At 44.8% G+C, this 18,741-nt stretch overlaps 2 protein-coding genes across 2 annotated transcripts; both read right to left on the bottom strand.

Annotated features, from left to right (window-relative positions):
• Nucleotides 1-11,208: 11,208 nt before the first annotated feature.
• LOC148046076 (vomeronasal type-2 receptor 26-like) lies at nt 11,209-14,322 on the bottom strand. Its single transcript, XM_087714485.1, has 2 exons — nt 14,166-14,322; nt 11,209-12,110 (listed from the first exon to the last, which is right to left on the bottom strand). Exons 1-2 carry the CDS (start codon nt 14,320-14,322, stop codon nt 11,209-11,211), a joined length of 1,059 nt encoding a protein of 352 aa, XP_087570611.1.
• Nucleotides 14,323-17,587: 3,265 nt separating this feature from the next.
• LOC148046075 (vomeronasal type-2 receptor 26-like) lies at nt 17,588-18,433 on the bottom strand. The gene has a single exon (XM_087714484.1). The coding sequence runs from the start codon at nt 18,431-18,433 to the stop codon at nt 17,588-17,590; it is 846 nt and encodes a 281-aa protein (XP_087570610.1).
• Nucleotides 18,434-18,741: the final 308 nt, after the last annotated feature.

Below are 18,741 nucleotides of genomic sequence, written 5' to 3'. Positions count from 1 at the left end.
TATAAACATACATATTTTGTGGACATTGCATTGACTGGGTCAAATCTTTTTTAAACAACATCAACAATAATAATACAAATAGCATGTGAAATTCTTATCTTCTAACTTCAACAATATTTATCTCATTTCATATTCCTTTTATATTTCCCCATTAATTCTTTTAAACATAAATAACACATCTCTGTGCCTGAAATTTATTATCCCTTCCTAGGTATTGTACTTAAATATTATGAAAATCACTCATTTTTCCACCATAGTTTCAATGTTCCAAATGTGTGGAATTACCAACATTATCAATTATTAACAATATTCAATCCATCATGGGATTACAATACATTTTAACATACTATTAAAATTAATTATAGTTACTTTTCCTAATCTTAGGTTAACATCTACTGATCTGATTTATTGAGATTATGTTATTTTCCCATTTTATTAATATATTTTCTCATTATCTGTCATCCCTGAATCTTTCTAGAATTCAATCATTTATTGATTTTTTGGTCAACCTTATATCGTTCTCTTGAATTCTTATAACTCTTTTTAATTTTTCTGTACCTACTAATGTTTCCCTTTTGAATGTCTTTCATCTCTTTTTGTTGCATTATTTAAATACCCATCTACTTTTGTTGTGTGTTTTTTTAGCAAGGTTTTAATCTTTTCTCTCCAGTAATAAACTGGAGGGCTTCTTGCTTCTCATTTCTATTTTCATTGTTTTTCAAATTAATTATTTTATAAGTCTTAAAAGGGATAAAGAAAGACCATTAAATGTTCTCAGATTTTCCCAGTCTTCTTCTCACAATAGAGTCAAGGTCAGGACATTCTCCAGAGGTTGCTGCTTCTATTCTGTGTATTAATCTTTGTATATATTAGGTTAACTTCCCTTGAATATTTCTACATTAGTGTGGCAATACTCTTTCACCCATAGATGGCTCTTATTCTCAAATCCAATATTAAACAGTCTGTTTAAGACAGCTGATTGTCTGTAAGTCTAAAAAATGTAAAAATATAAAAATGCAAATAAGCAAATAACAAATAATTTCTCATTGAAATCACTTTGAAAATATTTCAGTCTCCCCCCCCCCCCCATTTTTTTCTGTATTTTATAGTTTCCTTTGGGATTTTTCCACTTTTTCTCTTCTGGTTCTTTTTTCTTTTTCTCTGAGTGTTTGGTGTGCAGCTAATTTAGGAGTGTTCTTTTCATATTCTTTTTGTTACTGCAAGTCATTATGGTAAAAGTTGGTAATTATCTCACCCAGTTTCAATGTTCTGTCATTACACTGCTTCTGCACAATCTTGGTTCCCCATTGTCTCATCTTTCTGACTGCCAGCAATGGTGGTTCTGCCTGCTGCCATTCTGGTGAGCTTGCTTCAGACCAAACGAGGAATTTGCAGATTTCTCATGGTCAGCAAAGTGCTCCACCTTCCTTCACCTCCCCTTTTGGGAGGCTATGATCCTGAAGGGTCTCCTGGCAGCAGTTACCAGCTGAATTTTGTGGGGCTCACTCGAGACTGCCATTTTCAAGCTCTTCTTGGAGAGGCTGAAATTGGAAGCTTTTATATCTTTATTTTTAATTATTATTTATTTTGTTTACCTCATGTCTTTCATATGTAGCAGGCCAAATGTATATGGATTGTGCCTCTGCTTCTTCCCAGGGATGCTGCACTTTGTTGAACATCCAGTATGCTGTAACAAAATTATGTTACACTTTGAAAGGGATTTGGTTGATTTAGATTTAGATTTAGATTGTTTATTTGTATGCCGCCCTTTTCCCTGGGGGGACTCAGGGCGGCTCACAATCCAAAGGAAGGGAGGGAAACAGACTTTTACATATAAGACAGTACATGATTAAAACGCAACATTCATACCATTCAGGCGGGTTACAATCTTTAGCCCCAGGCCTGACGGGATAGCCAGATTCTAAGGGCTGTGCGGAAGGTCTGGAAGGTGGTGAGGGTACGAAGCTCCACGGGGAAATCGTTCCATTGGGTCGGGGCTACCACCGAGAAGGCTCTCCTCTGCGTGGTGGCGAGTCGGCATTGGCCAGCGGATGGAACTCGGAGGAGGCCTAAACGATGAGATCTAATGGCTCGTGTGGAGGTGATCGGCAGTAGGCGGTCTCTCAAGTACCCAGATCCAATACCATGAAGGGCTTTATAGGTGGCAAGTAGCACCTTGAAGCATATCCGGAGATCGACAGGTAGCCAGCGCAGCTCGCGGAGGATAGGTGTTACGTGGGTGACGTGAGGTGCACCCACAATCGCTCGCGCGGCTGCATTCTGGACTAGCTGAAGTCGCTGAATACTCCTCAAGGGCAGCCCCATGTAGAGCACATTGCAGTACTCCAGCCTAGAGGTCACAAGGGCACAAGTGACTGTTGTGAGAGCCTCCCGGTTCAGGTAGGGGCGCAACTGGTGCACCAGGTGAACCTGGGCAAATGCCCCCCTGGTCACAGCTGACAAATGGTGTTCGAAAGTCAGCTGTGGGTCCAGGAGGACTCCCAAGTTGCGAACCCTGTCTGAGGGGTATAATGTTTGACACCCCCCCCCCCCAGCCTGAGAGATGGAATATTTGCCAGATTGGTGGGAGGAAAACACAACAGCCACTTGGTCTTATCCGGGTTGAGCATGAGTTTGTTAGCCCTCATCCAGTCCCTAACAGCTTCAAGTCCCTGGTTCATCACGTCCACCGCTTCATTGAGTTGGCACGGGGCGGACAGATACACCTTGGTATCGTCCGCATACTGGTGGTATTTTATCCCGTGCTGCCGAATGATCTCGCCCAGCGGTTTCATGTAGATGTTGAAAGATAGGGGAGACAGGACCGAACCCTGCGGCACTCCATATGTTAGGGGCCTAGGGTTCGATCTCTGCCCCCCCCAACTAACACCGACTGCGACCTGTCCGAGAGGTAAGAGGAGAACCACTGCAAAACAGTGCCTCCCACCCCCACCTCTCGCAGTCGTCGCAGAAGGATACCATGGTCGATGGTATCGAAAGCCGCTGAGAGGTCAAGGAGAACTAGGATGGAGGCATGGCCTCCATCCCTGGCTCTCCAGAGGTCATTGGTCAATGCGACCAAAGCGGTTTCTGTGCTCTAGCCAGGCCTGAAGCCGGACTGGAATGGGTCAAGATAGCTAGCTTCCTCCAAGGCCCGCTGGAGCTGAAAGGCCACCACCTTCTCAACAACCTTCCCCACAAAGGGGAGGTTGGAGACTGGACGGTAATTGTTAAGGACAGCTGGATCCAAAGATGGTTTCTTCAGGAGGGGTCTCACCACCGCCACTTTAAGTGCGGGGGGGAAAGACCCCCTCCCGAAGGGAGGCGGTAACAACTGCCTGGATCCATCCCCGTGTCACCTCCCTGCTGTTAACAACCAGCCAGAAGGAGCACGGGTCTAGTACACATGTGGAGGCACTCACAGCTCTCATGGCCTTGTCCACATCCCCAGGGGCAACATCCTGAAACTCAACCTAGCGATGGTCTGCCAGATTATCCCCTTGTGCCTTGGCTGGATCTGCAGAATCGGAGTCCAACTCCGACCGAAACCGAGCAACTTTGTCCGCCAAGAACTGGATGTATTCTTCAGCCCTACCTGCAAGGGGTCCTCCGTATCCCTCCTATTTAGGGGGGAACAAGTTATCCTAAACAGGGCAGCTGGGCGTGACTCGGCGGAGGCAATCAAGGTGGCAATATAAGATCTTTTTGCCGTCCTAATTGCCCTGATGTAATCCTTGATGCACGATGTTGAAAGTGCTCGGCTCGATTTGGATTTGTTGGATCTCCACGAGTGCTCTAGGCATCTCTTCCGGTGCTTCCTCTCCCGGAGTTCCTCGGTGAACCAAGGGGGCCTCCTGGATCCACAGCCTCGGAGCGGCCGTAGTGGCGCAATCCGGTCAAGGGACCCCGTCGCTGCCGAGTTCCAGGCAGCAACCAGGGTCTCCACCGGACTGTGGGTGAGAGTATCAGGAATAGCACCAAGCTCCGTCTGGAACCTCAAGGGATCCATAAGTCGCCTGGGGAGGAACCACCTGGTCGGTTCCTCCTCCCTACAGCGGAGGTTTGGCCTCCGAAAGTCAAGCCTCAGTAGGCAATGGTCTGACCATGACAGGGGTATGATCTCATTACCCCTCAGACCAAGATCACAAGTCCACTGCTCCGAGAGGAATATGAGGTCGAGCGTGTGACCCGCTGAATGGTTTGGGCCCCAAATTACCTGGGTCAAGCCCATGGCTGTCATGGAAGCCATGAACTCCTACGCTCCATCAGAGTGTTCACCGAGCGAAGGCAAATTGAAATCCCCCAGAACCATAAGCCTGGGGAACTCAATTGCCAGCTCGGCTACCGACTCGAGGAGCGAGGGGAGGGCTGCTGCAACGCTGTTGGGAAGCAGGTACATTAACAGCAAACCCACTTGACCCTTGAGGTCCAACTTCACCAGCATGGACTCACACCCGACAAGCTCCGGAGCAAGGATCCTACGAGGTACTAGAGACTCTCAGATAACAATAGATTTTTGAGATTTTTTGAGATTTTATTGAAATTTGTAAGCCGCCCTTTTCCCTGAGGGGACTCAGGGCGGCTCACATAAAATCAGGGAAGGGGAAATGCAAACAGTAACATAGACACATATAATAAAAACAATAGGCAACATGCATTCATCATTCGGGAGGGGCAACTATCTTCATCCCCAGGCCTGACGGGCTAGCCAGTTCTTCAAGGCTGTGCGGAAGGCCTGGACGGTGGTGAGGGTACGAATCTCCACGGGGAGTTCGTTCCAAAGGGTCGGGGCTACTACTGAGAAGGCCCTCCTCCTTGTGGTTGCCAGCCGACACTGGCTTGCCGATGGAATACGGAGGAGGCCCAATCTGTGTGATCTAATTGGTCGCAGGGAGGTAATTGGCAGAAGGCGGTCTCTCAAGTATCCAGATCCACTACCATGCAGGGCTTTATGGGTGACTAATAGCACCTTGAAGCGCATCCGGAAATCGACAGGTAGCCAGCGCAGCTCGCGGAGGATAGGTGTAATGTGGGTGAACCGCGGTGCACCCACAATCGCTCGCGCGGCCGCGTTCTGTACCAGCTGAAGACGCCGGATGCTCTTCAAGGGCAGCCCCATGTAGAGCACATTGCAGTATTCCAGCCTAGAGGTCACAAGGGCCCGAGTGACTGTTGTGAGTGCCTCCCGATTCAGGTAGGGTCGCAACTGGCGCACCAGGCGAACCTGGGCGAATGCCCCCCTAGCCACAGCCGTCAAGTGATGGTCAAACGATAGCTGTGGATCTAGGAGGACTCCCAAGTTGCGAACCCTCTCTGAGGGGTATAGAATTTGACCCCCCAGCCTGAGAGATGGAATATTGGTGGAATCTTTGGGAGGGAAACACAACAGCCACTCGGTCTTTTCTGGGTTGAGCACAAGCTTGTTAGCCCTCATCCAGTCCATAACAGCCTCCAGGCCTCGGTTCATCACGTCTGCCACTTCATTGAGTTGGCACGTGGTGGACAGATACAATTGAGTATCGTCCGCATATTGATGGTATCTGATCCCGTGCCTGCGGATGATCTCTCCCAGCGGTTTCATGTAGATGTTGAATAGTAGGGGGGATAAGACCGAGCCCTGAGGCACCCCATATGTTAGGGGCCTAGGGGACGATCTCTGCCCCCCCACTAACACCGACTGCGACCTGTCCGAGAGGTAGGAAGAGAACCACCGCAGCACGGTGCCTCCCACCCCCACCTCCCGCAGTCGTCGCAGAAGGATACCATGGTCGATGGTATCGAAAGCCGCTGAGAGGTCAAGGAGAACCAGGATGGAGGAGAATCCTCCATCTCTGGCTCTCCAGAGATCATCGGTCAATGCGACCAAAGCGGTTTCTGTGCTGTAACCGGGTCTGAAGCCTGACTGGAAGGGGTCAAGATAGTTTGCTTCCTCCAAGGACCGTTGGAGCTGAAAGGCCACCACCTTCTCAACAACCTTCCCGAGGAAGGGAAGGTTGGAGACTGGGCGATAGTTATTAAGAACAGCTGGATCCAAAGATGGCTTCTTTAGGAGGGGTCTCACCACCGCCGCTTTCAGTGCGGTGGGGAAGTTCCCCTCCCGAAGAGAGGCGGTCACAACCGCCTGGATCCAGCCTCGTGTCACCTCATTATTGTTAGTAACCAGCCATGAGGGACACGGATCCAGTACGCAGGTGGAGGCACTTACAGCCCTCATGGCCTTGTCCACATCCCCGGGGGTAACATCCTGAAACTCAACCCAGAGATGTTCCACCTGATCCTCTTGTGCCTCGGCTGGAACTGCGGGGATGGAGTCCAAGTCCGACCGAAACCGAGCAATTTTGTCCGCTAAGAATTGGGCATAATCCTCAGCTCTGCCCTGCAAGGGTTCCCCCGCTTCCCTTTTATTTAATAGGGAGCGGGTTATCTTAAACAGGGCGGCTGGGCGGGACTCAGCGGACGCAACCAAGGTGGCTATATGAGATCTTTTCGCTGCCCTAAGTGCCCTGGTGTATTCCTTGGTGCAGGTGGTTACCATTGCTCGGTTCGATTCGGACTTATTGGACCTCCATCGGTGCTCTAGGCATCTCCTCCAGCGCTTCATCTCCCGGAGTTCCTCGGTGAACCAAGGGGGTCTCCGGGATCCGCTGGCCCGGAGGGGCCGTAGTGGCGCAATCCGGTCGAGAGACTCCGATGCTGCCGAGTGCCAGGCAGCAGCCAGAGTCTCCGCCGAACTGTGGGCGAGGGTATCAGGAATAACCCCAAGCTCCGTCTGGAACCTCATAGGGTCCATCAGTCGCCTGGGGCGGAACCACCTGGTCGGTTCCTCCTCCCTACGGTGGGGGTTTGGCCTCCGGAAGTCGAGCCTCAGTAGGCAGTGGTCTGACCACGACAGGGGTATGGTCTCACTACCCCTCAGACCAAGATCACACATCCACTGCTCCGAGAGAAATACGAGGTCGAGCATGTGACCCGCTGAGTGGGTTGGGCCCCGAATTACCTGGGTCAAGCCCATGGCTGTCATGGAAGCCATGAACTCCTGCGCCCCATCAGAGTGTTCACCGAGCGATGGCAAATTGAAGTCCCCCAGAACCATGAGCCTGGGGAACTCAATTGCCAGCTCGGCTACTGACTCGAGGAGCGAGGGGAGGGCTGCTGCAACGTAGTTGGGAGGCAGGTACGTTAGCAGCAGACCCACTTGACCCTTGAGGTCCAACTTTACCAGCAGAGTCTCACACCCGACAAGCTCCGGAGCAGGGACCCTACGAGGTACTAGAGACTCCTGGATAACAACAGCCACACCGCCACCCCTTCTCTGGGCTCTCGGCTGATGAAGCACCTGAAATCCTTCTGGGCACATCTCTACAAGGGGGACTCCTCCTTCTGTGCCCAGCCAGGTTTCAGTAATACATGCCAGGTCTGCCCTCTCGTCTAAAATTAAGTCCCGGACGAGAGGAGCCTTGTGAACAACAGACCTGGCATTTAGCGACAGCAGCCTGAGGCCAGGGTCCTGACTACCCGCGCCATCTGGCCTCGGAGTGGGACTCATAGGGCCGGAAGGAGGGATCTCTGTGATGTAGCGAACCCTCCTTCCCCGGTAATGGCCAGCCCTAAAGTCCCCGCCATATCTGCCCCTCCCTGTTATGACCGTAATGCCCCGACCCACTCCCGTGGGCGTGGTTCCCTCAGCCACCCCTATGGCTCCCGCAATCCCCGGCAGGCCCTCCGAATCAGTCATACTCATATATTCACTCAGTCAGTCCCCACGTGGTAATTAAAACACAAAAATACAGCAAAATGGAATAATAAAAGTGGGATCATTCATTCTATCACTAGCAATCCCATGCACTCACCATACCAATAAAAAATTAAGCTTAAAAAATTAAAAGTTACGGAGCACTGCAACAGTGCGCTATCAGGCGGTGATATAACAAATGAGGAGGGAGCTGCTCCGTTCTTCTCCCTCTTCTATGTCCCAAAGGAAAGTCCACAGCTGGAAGGCCAGAGATTGATGATATACAAGGCAGTCGCATGTGGGGGGGGGCAAGGCAAAAATGCCTGATGTTTGTAAGCAGGGTCTGTCCAGTCTTGTCCCTCTTAAGGTCCCAGAGGAGGTCAGCAGTCCACATAGAAGACAGTCTCTTTCCTGAGATTATATAAGGTCCATAGTCCAATGGGCCAAAGTCTGAAGCTGGCTCCAGCTGCTCAAGGCAGAGGGGGAGAAAGCATCAGTTTCCTTGGTGCCAAGGCCTTGTCCCTACAGCTGCCATCATCTATTGCTCCTAATAGGCAATCGATGAGATGGTAAAAAGTCAGAAAAAGCTCCCCAATGACAGGGGGGAGCGACAAGGAGCAATGCCTGAGGCAGCTGTGATGATAAAGGGGCCAGAGGATGGGGGGGGAGGAGGAGTGTTCAGGCCTCTTTTCTCTTCAGATCAAGCATAGAATAGTAATAGAGCTACTCAAGGCTCCGTTTTCCATCCTCCATTCAGTCCCCAGCCGAACAGATAGCGGCCCAGAGGATCGCAGGACCACAGGATAAGCAGGCAGCTGGCAATAGAACAACAGAGTAGGACGGACAGAGTAGGACGGGGGGGGGGGAAGTCCGGAGGGGGGGGGGCTACAGCGGTGGCAAATACAGCCAGCCGCCCAACCCACAGCTCCCAAATGATTTCCGGCAGTTCTAATAACCCCCGCTGTTCAGATGACAAAGAACTGAGCCCCCCCGAGCTCACCGCACCACTCCAAGTCCGTCACAGCCGGCAGAGAGAAAGAGGGAGCGCCGAGAAGTTACAAAGTTGCAAAACGCTGAGATCGGCAGCGTGGCGCCGCCATCTTCTCACGCCGTAAATCGCTGATCCGAGCCGCCGTGGTTCCGCTGCTCCAAGGGACAGCCACAGGCAGCTGCCGACGGAATGCTGGCCCTTACAGGATTCCTGGGACCAAGCCCTTCCAGGGGGCTTTGCTGATATTGTTGGTGGACTCCGGAGGCTCTGGAAATCTTTAGTATTTAGCACCGGCTTCTATGGAACGAGAAGCCAGGCAGCCATCCGGGTCCCGCACATGCGCAAGAAAAAGAAAAGTAGCCACACCTCCACCCCTTCCCTGGGCTCTCGGCTGATGAAGCACCTGAACACCTTCTGGGCACATCTCTACGAGGGGGACTCCTCCCTCCGGGCCCAGCCAGGTTTCAGTAATACATGCCAGGTCTGCCCTCTCGTCTAAAATTAAGTCCCGGACGAGGCGAGCCTTATGAACTACAGACCTGGCATTTAGCGACAACAGCCTGAGACCAGGGTCCTGATTACTCACGCCATCTGGCCTTGGAGTTGGACTCATAGGGCCGGAAGGAGGGATCTCTATGACGCAGTGAGCCCTCTTTCCCCGGTAATGGCCAGCCCTAAAGTCCCCGCCATATCTGCCCCTCCCTGTTACGACCGTAATGCTCCGGCCCACTCCTGTGTCCGTGGTTCCCTCAACCACCCCTATAACTCCCGCATTCCCCGGCAGGCCCTCCGAATCAAACACACTCATTTGTTCACTCAGACAGTCCCCACGTGGTAATTAAAACACATAAAATACAATAAAATGGAATAATAAAAGTGAGATCATTCATTCAATCACAAGCAAGTCCCATGCACTCACCATACCAGTTAAAAATTACGGAGCACTGCGATAGTGCGCTATCAGACAATGGTGTAAGAAATGAGGAGGGAGCTGCTCCGCTCTTTTCCCTCTTCTATGTCCCAGAGAAAAGTCCACGGCTGGAAGACCAGAAGTCAATGGTGTACAAAGCAGTCACACGTGGGGAAAGGCAAGGCAAAAATGCCTGATGTTTGTAGCTAGAAAGCGTTCAGTTTTACTCTCCTTAAAGTCCCGGAGGAGATCAGTGGACCACGTGGAAGGAAGTCTCTTTCCTGGAATTATATAAGGTCCATAATCTGGTGGGCTAGAGTCTGAAGCTGGCCCCAGCTGCTCAAGAAGGAGTGGGAGAGAGCACCGATTTTCCTGATACCAAGTCCTCGTCCCTGCAGCTGCCATCATCTATTGTTCCTAATAGACGGTTAAGGAGATGTTTGTTGGGCTTTGTTGTTTGTTGTAAATGGACTCTGGAGGCTCTAGAGATCTTCTGTATTTAGCACTGGCTTCTGTGGAACGAGAAGCCAGGCAGCCATCCGAGTCCCACACATGCGCAACCTAGGCTTAGTTCTCAGCAGCTCACCCCCCTCCCAGCAGCTGAGCTATAATGATCTTTTAGGCGCTGCTCGCATCAATCGCACCACTCCCAGCTGGTCTCAGAATCCCAGCGAGCAGATGGCACCTCCGGCAAGGTCTTTCAGTCAGCTGAGCCGCATCCCTGAGTCCCCTCAGGGAAAAGGGCGGCCTATAAATAAACTTATTCTATTCTATTCTATTAACCTCTACAATGCCGGCCTCAGCATCCCCGTGTCTTTGGCGTCTTTAGCGCCTTTAAACACAACAGTTCAAAAGCAATATCACCTCACACACTCCAAGCGCCCTCTACCTTAAAAGCAGGGGACACCCGAACTTAGCTCAGTTCCATTCGGTTCCACTCGCTTCAAGCCTGGGGCTCACCATCCGTGTGAGGGGGGGAGGAAAGACGCCCAATAAGCCGAGGTCGTTCGCAAACAGCTGAGAACGCCGAAACACCAAAAAGCCGGAGCGTTGAAGTCCGTTCCAGAGCCTTCAGCTAAGCCTCTGGGTAACGCTTTCCAATTTCGTTAATCACCCCGGGCTCAGCACAACTCCTCTCTTGGATCCCTCACTGTTTAAGTCTGGTAGACAGCGGGGGAGTTCAATTTGGGACAGTTTGAACACTCTTCTCAGCCGGAGTGAAAAGCTCAGGCAGCCATCTTCTCAGCGCAAGCGCAGATGTTCAAGATGTTTTAGATGTTATGGCCACTATATGCGTGTTCCAGAAAATGAGCACTATGTATAAGATACAAAACATATAAAATGGAAAGAAGGAAGGAAGGAAGGAATTGGTAGAGAGGAGACAGAGAGAGAACAGACACACAGAGAGTGGGAGACAGATAGGTTGAGGGAGGGAGGGAGAGAGAGAGAGAGACAGAGACAGAGACAGAGAGAGAGAGAATTTAACTCATGAATATACAAAGCTATGTCACTAAAATGTCATTCCTACTCTCTTCTGGTACTATTGGGGATGCTGCCACTGCAAAATTGACATCTTCAGGTTTTTTTGCTAATTAAATGTTCTCTTTTGTTCAGCTCAGGTCTCAACAGAATAATGTAGCATTTGGGACCAAAGATGCACCCCAGCAATCCAGCACTAGAGGTTAAGATGGAGAAGATCTCCACAGTGACCATGTATTTTCCTTTGGTGCTCAGGTAAGTTGGAACAAAAGTCAGCCACACACTGCAAAACACCAACATGCTGAAAGTGATGAATTTGGCTTCATTAAAAGTGTCTGGCAACTTCCGGGCAAAGAAAGCTACAGTGAAGCTGGCAATGGCTAGTAATCCCAGGTAGCTCAAAACAAGATAGAACATGATGGGTGATGACTCATTACACTGAAGGACAACTTGTTCACTCATTGAAAGCATATCACTATCTGGGAAAGGAGGGAATGTTGCAAGCCACACAACACAGATGCCTACTTGAGGAAAAGTGCAAGAAACAACAATGAAGCTGGCCAGTCGTTTCCCTGTCCACTTCTTCATCTGGGATCCTGGCTTTGTGGCCATGAAAGCCAAAACTACAATAAAGGTTTTTGCCAACACACAAGAAACTGCCATAGTGAAAATGACCCCAAAAGTAGTTTGGCGAAGGAAACAAGTTGTTGTTAGTGGTCTGCCAAGGAAGAGCAATGAGCAAAGAAAACAGAGGAGAAGTGAGATGAGAAGAATGTAGGAAAGATCACGATTGTTTGCTTTCACTATGTAAGTATTGTGATGCTTCCTAAATGTCTTCAAGATCTGAATAGTAGTAGCAGACAACAAGACTGTACAAGTAACTATGATCATAACCAGTGGTTCTTCATAGGACAAATAGCTAATGACCTTTGGAATGCATCCATTCTGTTGCTTGTTCGCATACTGATCTTGTGGACATTTGAAACAATTGTCCATATCTGCAAAAGTTCACAAAATTAAAAGGGAAATCTTGTGTGAGTTTCTAATTATTTCTGTTAGTTGTCTATTAGCAATAGAACTTTAATGACATTTTTAAAAATATAGGCAAATTGGAAAAGATGTAATGGTTCATTTGTTACTGAATGAATAAGCTTAGAATAACAATGAATAACAAAGAACATCACTTTTTGTGTGACAAGTTATTTCTGGTTGCTCTGACTTTATATTAAACCCTATAAATTGTGGCATGCACTGCTGAGTCAATTTTTCTTTTATTAATAGAAACTATTCTAAAGTACATGGACAACAAAACAAATGATGATATTCGTGAATAATATTGTGAACGATATCAAGTGGCCAAGCAGAATGAAAAAAATGAGTGATGCATCCTGGGCAGTATGGTTCCAGTAGATGCAAAACTGGGATACAAACTGAAGGTGGTTGAAAGTTTGCTGATCAAAGCTCCCCCATTTTCCTTCAATCTAGGTGGAGAAAACATCTCTGGAACTAATATTACCAGTTAATATAAATCATTCTTGAGTAATCCTAATTTAGAGACGGCCTAAACATGTTAAAAAACTCTTTGGCATTGTCATTTCTGCCATATTTGGCTTCACACTTTGTGGGCCTCCTGGATGGAGGGATCACTGTGTGGGGGGGAGAGAGAAATGGACAATAAACATATGCAGTGGTGACACAGGAAATGTGGATGGGGTGATGACAACTTGAGGAAGGCCAGGGAAGGATGGAACCACACTTTTTGCCAATACTCAATGGCCATGCAGCCTGAGAATGGAAGGTGGATTGCCTCAAACATGTCATTGATTCTGAGTGGCTCCTCATTGGCTGAAGACAAACTGGTCTTGGTGAGAGGGCTGGAATAAGGGGGAAAGCATATAATATTTTATGCATTAAACTTAATTCTAAGTTTTAATTCTTAATTCTAAGTTTTAAACTTTTCTGCAATCTGCAACCCTTAGGAAATTAATGGAGTCAAGAGTCTTTCTTTCCTAAGTGACCTAAGGAACAAGTCTGACAGGTTTTACATCTCATTTCCTCAAAACACATGTAGGACAATGTTCCCTCTAAGCTGCGCTCCTGCGCGGCCACACAGGTAACAAAAAAAAAACAAAACACCGTGCACAAGTTTCAAACTGCAGCGCAGTGTTTTTTAATGTGTTTAAATGTGACTAAAAATATCCCCCCTCCCTCCCTTCTCTCTCTGCACCAAACTCTCTCCTCCATCTGGTGATTGGTGAAATCAAGGAAGACTCTGTCCGGAGACCAGTGACACTGCAGAAGGGAGAATTCCCATTGGTCCTCTGGGGCTTCATCAGTTCCTGGGAAAACGGGATTTGCTGGTTGTAGCCTGTGTTTCTCTGCACATCCGGGGTTTCTCAGGAATTGCTTCATCTGAAACCCCATTCTGGGCTCAGCATTTTTTCTGCCATCCCTTCGCTTTGGGGAGAGAGGGAAGTAGCGTGGAATTGGAATGCCTCAGCCAAAGGGGTCCACGGGATCTTGAGACTTGATTTTTGAGCAGTACCAATCCTTTCCACTCTTTCCTTTTCTTTTCCTTTCTCCTTTCTTTTCCTTTCTCCTTTCCTTTCCTTTTTCCTTTCCTTCTTTTCCATTTCCTTTTTCCTTTCCTTTTTCCTTTCTCTTTTCCTTTCCTTTCTCCTTTCCTTTTTCCTTTCCTTCTTTCTATTTCCTTTCCTTTTTCCTTTCCTTTTCTTCTTTCCCATTTTCTTTCCTTTCCCTGGGGGTCTGAGGGAGATGGAGGAGACCCTTTTCCTCCTTGCCCCCTCCCAACATCTGCTCTGATGGCAATTATGGCTAAAAAAATTCAGGTGCTCAGGCATGAAAATATGCCGCTCAAACACTATACTCTTCTGTACACACAGAAAAAAAAATTAGAGGGAACATTGATGTGGGACTCTGTATAGATGGTGGTTATTCATATTATAAGAAAGGTAAGAAGCAGCTATAGTAAAACATGTTACAGCGCATTGTTGTAGTTGTTATTTGATCTTTTATTTTAGCTGCCATCTCACCTGTTTTGTTAGATATCCACCCTTTCGGACAAGGCACACAATTGTAACAACAAAATGGTTCTCCCTCCTTTGTTTCTTTCTGGTAGCCAGGCTGACAATTGGCATTACACACAGAGATAGGTAGTGTCTGTTGGCAAGATAAGATGAAGAGAATCATCCTCAAAGATTTGGTCTCAGAAATATTAATGCTTGAGTATAGAATAGTGACATTTTAAAGTTATTAGTAGAATCAATCTTACTAAAACATTATTTCAGAAAAAATAATAAAATATTCCTTAGCATTTAAAAATTGATTTAGTTTTGCCACTGGGAGTGGTCCAAACGGATCTAAAGTGTCCCGAAGAGACAGTGAACAGAAAGAATACGTCTTGCTGATCTTGGGGAGATTGCAAAATCCTCGAACAAAGCAAGATGATTTCTTCCAGCCAGTGACAAAAATTCCAGCCAAAGGCTGATGAGATTGGGGCAGCCCCAAAATGAAAGGAATGGAAAGTGAAAGTGTTTTCAGCTGGTGTGAAATCTTTATTGTTTTAAAAGAGAGACTGCCTATAAAAACTTAAAAGTTGATTTAAATTGAAGAATAGAAGAATCAAGCGGCGAAATTCAACCCTTAATGGTTTTAGACAGTGGTTATCTCACTTTTGTAAATACTATCTTTATGGATGGAATCTTTACAAGCCTTTTAAAATGGATGGATTAAGTCTTCTTTTTCTACTTTTCATCTGTGACTCTCTGTGATTTAAAGACCAAAGTTTTCCTTTCTCATTGCTGCAGATATTTTTTTTAAATTCATTTAAAGATTGGACCTTGTCTTCTAATTTGAAATACAAAATAGACATAAAAAAAACATTTTAACAGTGGTACACTGCCCGAATGTTGGAAGGTTTTGTTGATTGGAGCTTTGTGTATCCAAGCAGAACTTCCTCCTCTCTTCACGGTTTGTTTTGATGGCTTAGGGTTAATCCAGATGTCCCTTTGAAGTGTGCTTTCAACCAGAGAAGAGGGGAAAAGACGGCTTTTGAGAATCCATGTTTTAACATTAACAACCTTCCAAGCAAGTGCAGATGCACTTCTTAAGATAGCACAATGTCAAGAAAATATAAAGATTGTAAACTTACAGACAATAATTTCAGAATTACTAAAATTATCAAATACGTATGAGAAAATAGAACAAAAATTGGAATACTTGGAGCAGCTAACAGCAAAATATGATGAAAAAATTGAAGATGTTTATCAAATGCAAAATGAGGGAATTGAAGTCCAAAAAACTGAAGTTGAAAATGAATATAAAGAGATTAAACCTGCTGATATTTATGGCAACTGGTTTGTTTTTGAAAATGCAAAGAATGGAATATTGAAAGATGAAATAAATGGAAAGGAAATCTATCTGAAAGACATATAAGAAAAAGAAATTCAAGAATTTATGGACTATGAAACCTTATCAGCAAAAATATTGATAACACTGCTGACAATCAAAGATAACCAGAATAAAGAAACAGAAAGAGAGATCTTACAAGCAAGGAGCTGCTAAGAGAAGTCCATACAAATCTGATCAAGAAGATGTTTAGAAGATTAATACCACAAATGGCAGAAGACATGAGACTGTTTTGTCAATGAAAAGATAGAGGTTGATAGATGGAAGAGTATTATTTAAAACTAGTTAAACTTAGTGAAATTTAGTGTTAATAGGTATAGTTAAATAAAAAATTGATAATGATAATAATGTATACAATGTGTAGGGTCATGATAAGCAATAATTGGATATGAATATTGAATGATACCTATGAAGGGAAGATCAGAAAATATTTTGGATTACATATAAAGGTCAATTTTAAAAAAAGAACTAAATTAGATAGAGTCAAGTTTTGACTATTGGGGAGAAAATGTTATGATATAGGATATAGTCAAATAAAGAAGGGATAATGATAAATAATTTATATATAGGTATGGGTACATCATAAGGAAATTGGATGTAAATTGCAAACAGTGTTTTGAAAAGGAAGATTGGAAAATTTTGTTACTAAATATTAGGGATGTTTAGCTAGAATAGGATATAAGGACTCAGTATTATTGGAGGATTTTAGAAATAGTAAATGAAATGCCAGTGTGTGGTTATGTATTAATTTTTGGTATATTTTATGATGAAGGACGTCTAAGCAATGATAGTCAAATAAAACTGGAGTTATGATGATGGTAACATATATAAACATTGGAGTTAAAATACTTGAGTTAATATGAACTATACTTGATGACAGTGGAAGAGATGCGCGAAAGTTTTTGTAACCAACTGAAACACTTTCTACAGTATGTAAAGAAAGATTTTATGTGTTATGTTTGTTTTTAAAATTAAAAATAAAAATTATAAAAAAATTGATTTAGCTTGATTACTACAACTTAGGAAAAAGTATCAATCTTGTGAGAGAAAGTTAATCTTTTCTTAATACACTCAGTACAATATTATTAGCATTTCCAACTTGTGTTAGTATTGTATAATAAATCACATTATTTATGGCCAATACTGACCAAATAAAAACTTAAGGAAACTTGATTAAATTTTCTGAAGACTTTTCTTGGGTTTCTCAACAGGCTACACCTTGAGCAAAATACAGAGAACTTTTATCAAGAACACAAATATTATCTGGAAGAACTGATATTGGAACCCTGCAAGGAAGATAATGAATTTTAAACTAAGTTCACTGATATTAATGGCATGAGGATCCGTGAAAAAAAAATCAAGTAGCTGAAGTCATTCCATATGTGATAATTAGATGTTATTTACATGGTTAAATCCAGGATGCCATACAATATCCTCTTCCTTCCTGATCAAATGAAATTTCATCTCCAGCACTGTTATTGAATGATAATGTTTTTATTAGATTAGAAAGCTGAAATGGGAAATAAAAAGGCAGACGTTAATGAGGTTTTGGTCAATCCAGTTCTGGATTTAGAGACAATGTAAAGGAAGGTCACCTGACATCAAAACTGTCATTTCAACATCAAATAGGATTACTTTATTTGTTAAACTTTCTTTCATTGTTATTTTTCTGGTGACATTTTAAATTGTTTTATTTTGAAATTTGTTATCTTTTGGTTTGAAACCAAAACATCAGAATTTTCATAAAAGACCATATACAAGTGATATATTATGGTTTTAAATTCATGGTTATCATATAACTTTTAAACTCCAGTAGTCTTTATATCTTATTTGACTATTGGTTGCATAGATTGACTTTCTTCATTCTTTGTTAACTACAATTTTAACTCTTTTGTGGAAATGAATTCATGATGGTAATGAAACATTAACAACAAGAATACAATCTTGATTACCTGTCAAATGACCTATAGGTTCTCATTGACTATACTGGTTAGGATTAAAAAGATACTGCAACTCTGCCAAATCAGAAGTATCATATCATTCTTTTTTATAATTTTTGGGTCATTACCTGCCAGAGCTGCTGATTTAGATGTTTCCTTTTTTCCCTTTCATTCATTGCCTTTTGTCTGGATATTGATGCATAGATGACATGTAAGGCATGAGCCACAGCATAAACAGCATTGTAGTTGCTATAGCTTTGGCCTGTTATTCTCGTGGGAAAGACATGCTCAGGAAGGTTCTCCAGTCTTTCCATCCCTGTGCAGGCATCCCTATTCTTACGATGGAACCTAGAGTCCTGGAATGTACAGTCAAATGTCCGAGTCCAGAAATCTCTAATGAAACCATCCCCTACTGAATTCAAAGGGTTTCTATTCTGGAGAAATTGCTGGAATCCCTGGATTTCATCGGAATGGACTGAAAAGGAAAATGAACCGTGGAATTCATGTATTGGCCACTCAGTGGCTGTAATGACGTTTTTCAGCTCCATCCCAACAGTTAGAAGCCAAACATGGCCGTTAGTTTTTCCTATAATTTGCCCAAATTTAAAAGATAGCAACCATCTCAAAAGATTCATGGAACGCAGGTCTCCACTGAAAACCAGAACCTTGGCTTTGCTATTCATGACATCATAATAAGATTTCTCTATACATTTCATGCAGTTTTCACCATGACACAAAATGAATGTATATACCTTTGCAGTACAGATACCATTTTTTGCAAATTCTGGAATGATGACATTCATAACAGTCTCTAGATGCATCCCATTGGCAATGAAGAATGTGATCCAATTCCAGTTGAAATGCTGCAGTAATTTCATAATTCCTCTATATTGATGAAGTAGATTTGGATTCATCTGATAGTAGTAAAGAAGATGGTCCTTTTCTGTCAGCATAATTGCAGAGCCATAGATGAACTGAAAAGATATTCAGATAAGAAATAAAGTTTTTCAAATGATCATGAATGTCCACTATTTCAATAAGGGATAGAAAGTAGTTGGAAGTGGACCTGATGTTGTGGTGATATGACACATCTCCTTGGGGTTACATGGAATTGTGTGGAATTTGACTTGTCATGAGGTTCCAAGGGACCCAAGTTATCCCGGAGTAGTGATGAAGACAGTGAGAACATGCTGTTGATTAGAAGGAGATCACAAACTCCTTGTTTGATCTGGAGGAAGCTCCCAATCAGGTGGGAAGAAAA

This window comes from Thamnophis sirtalis, unplaced genomic scaffold, assembly GCF_051295495.1.
Source record: "Thamnophis sirtalis isolate CommonGarterSnake01/CBP01778 unplaced genomic scaffold, rThaSir2_p1.2 scaffold_4, whole genome shotgun sequence".
Taxonomy (NCBI): Eukaryota; Metazoa; Chordata; class Lepidosauria; order Squamata; family Natricidae; genus Thamnophis; species Thamnophis sirtalis.
Note: the sequence above shows the minus strand (reverse complement) of the source record. Positions and strands in the feature narration are given on the sequence as shown.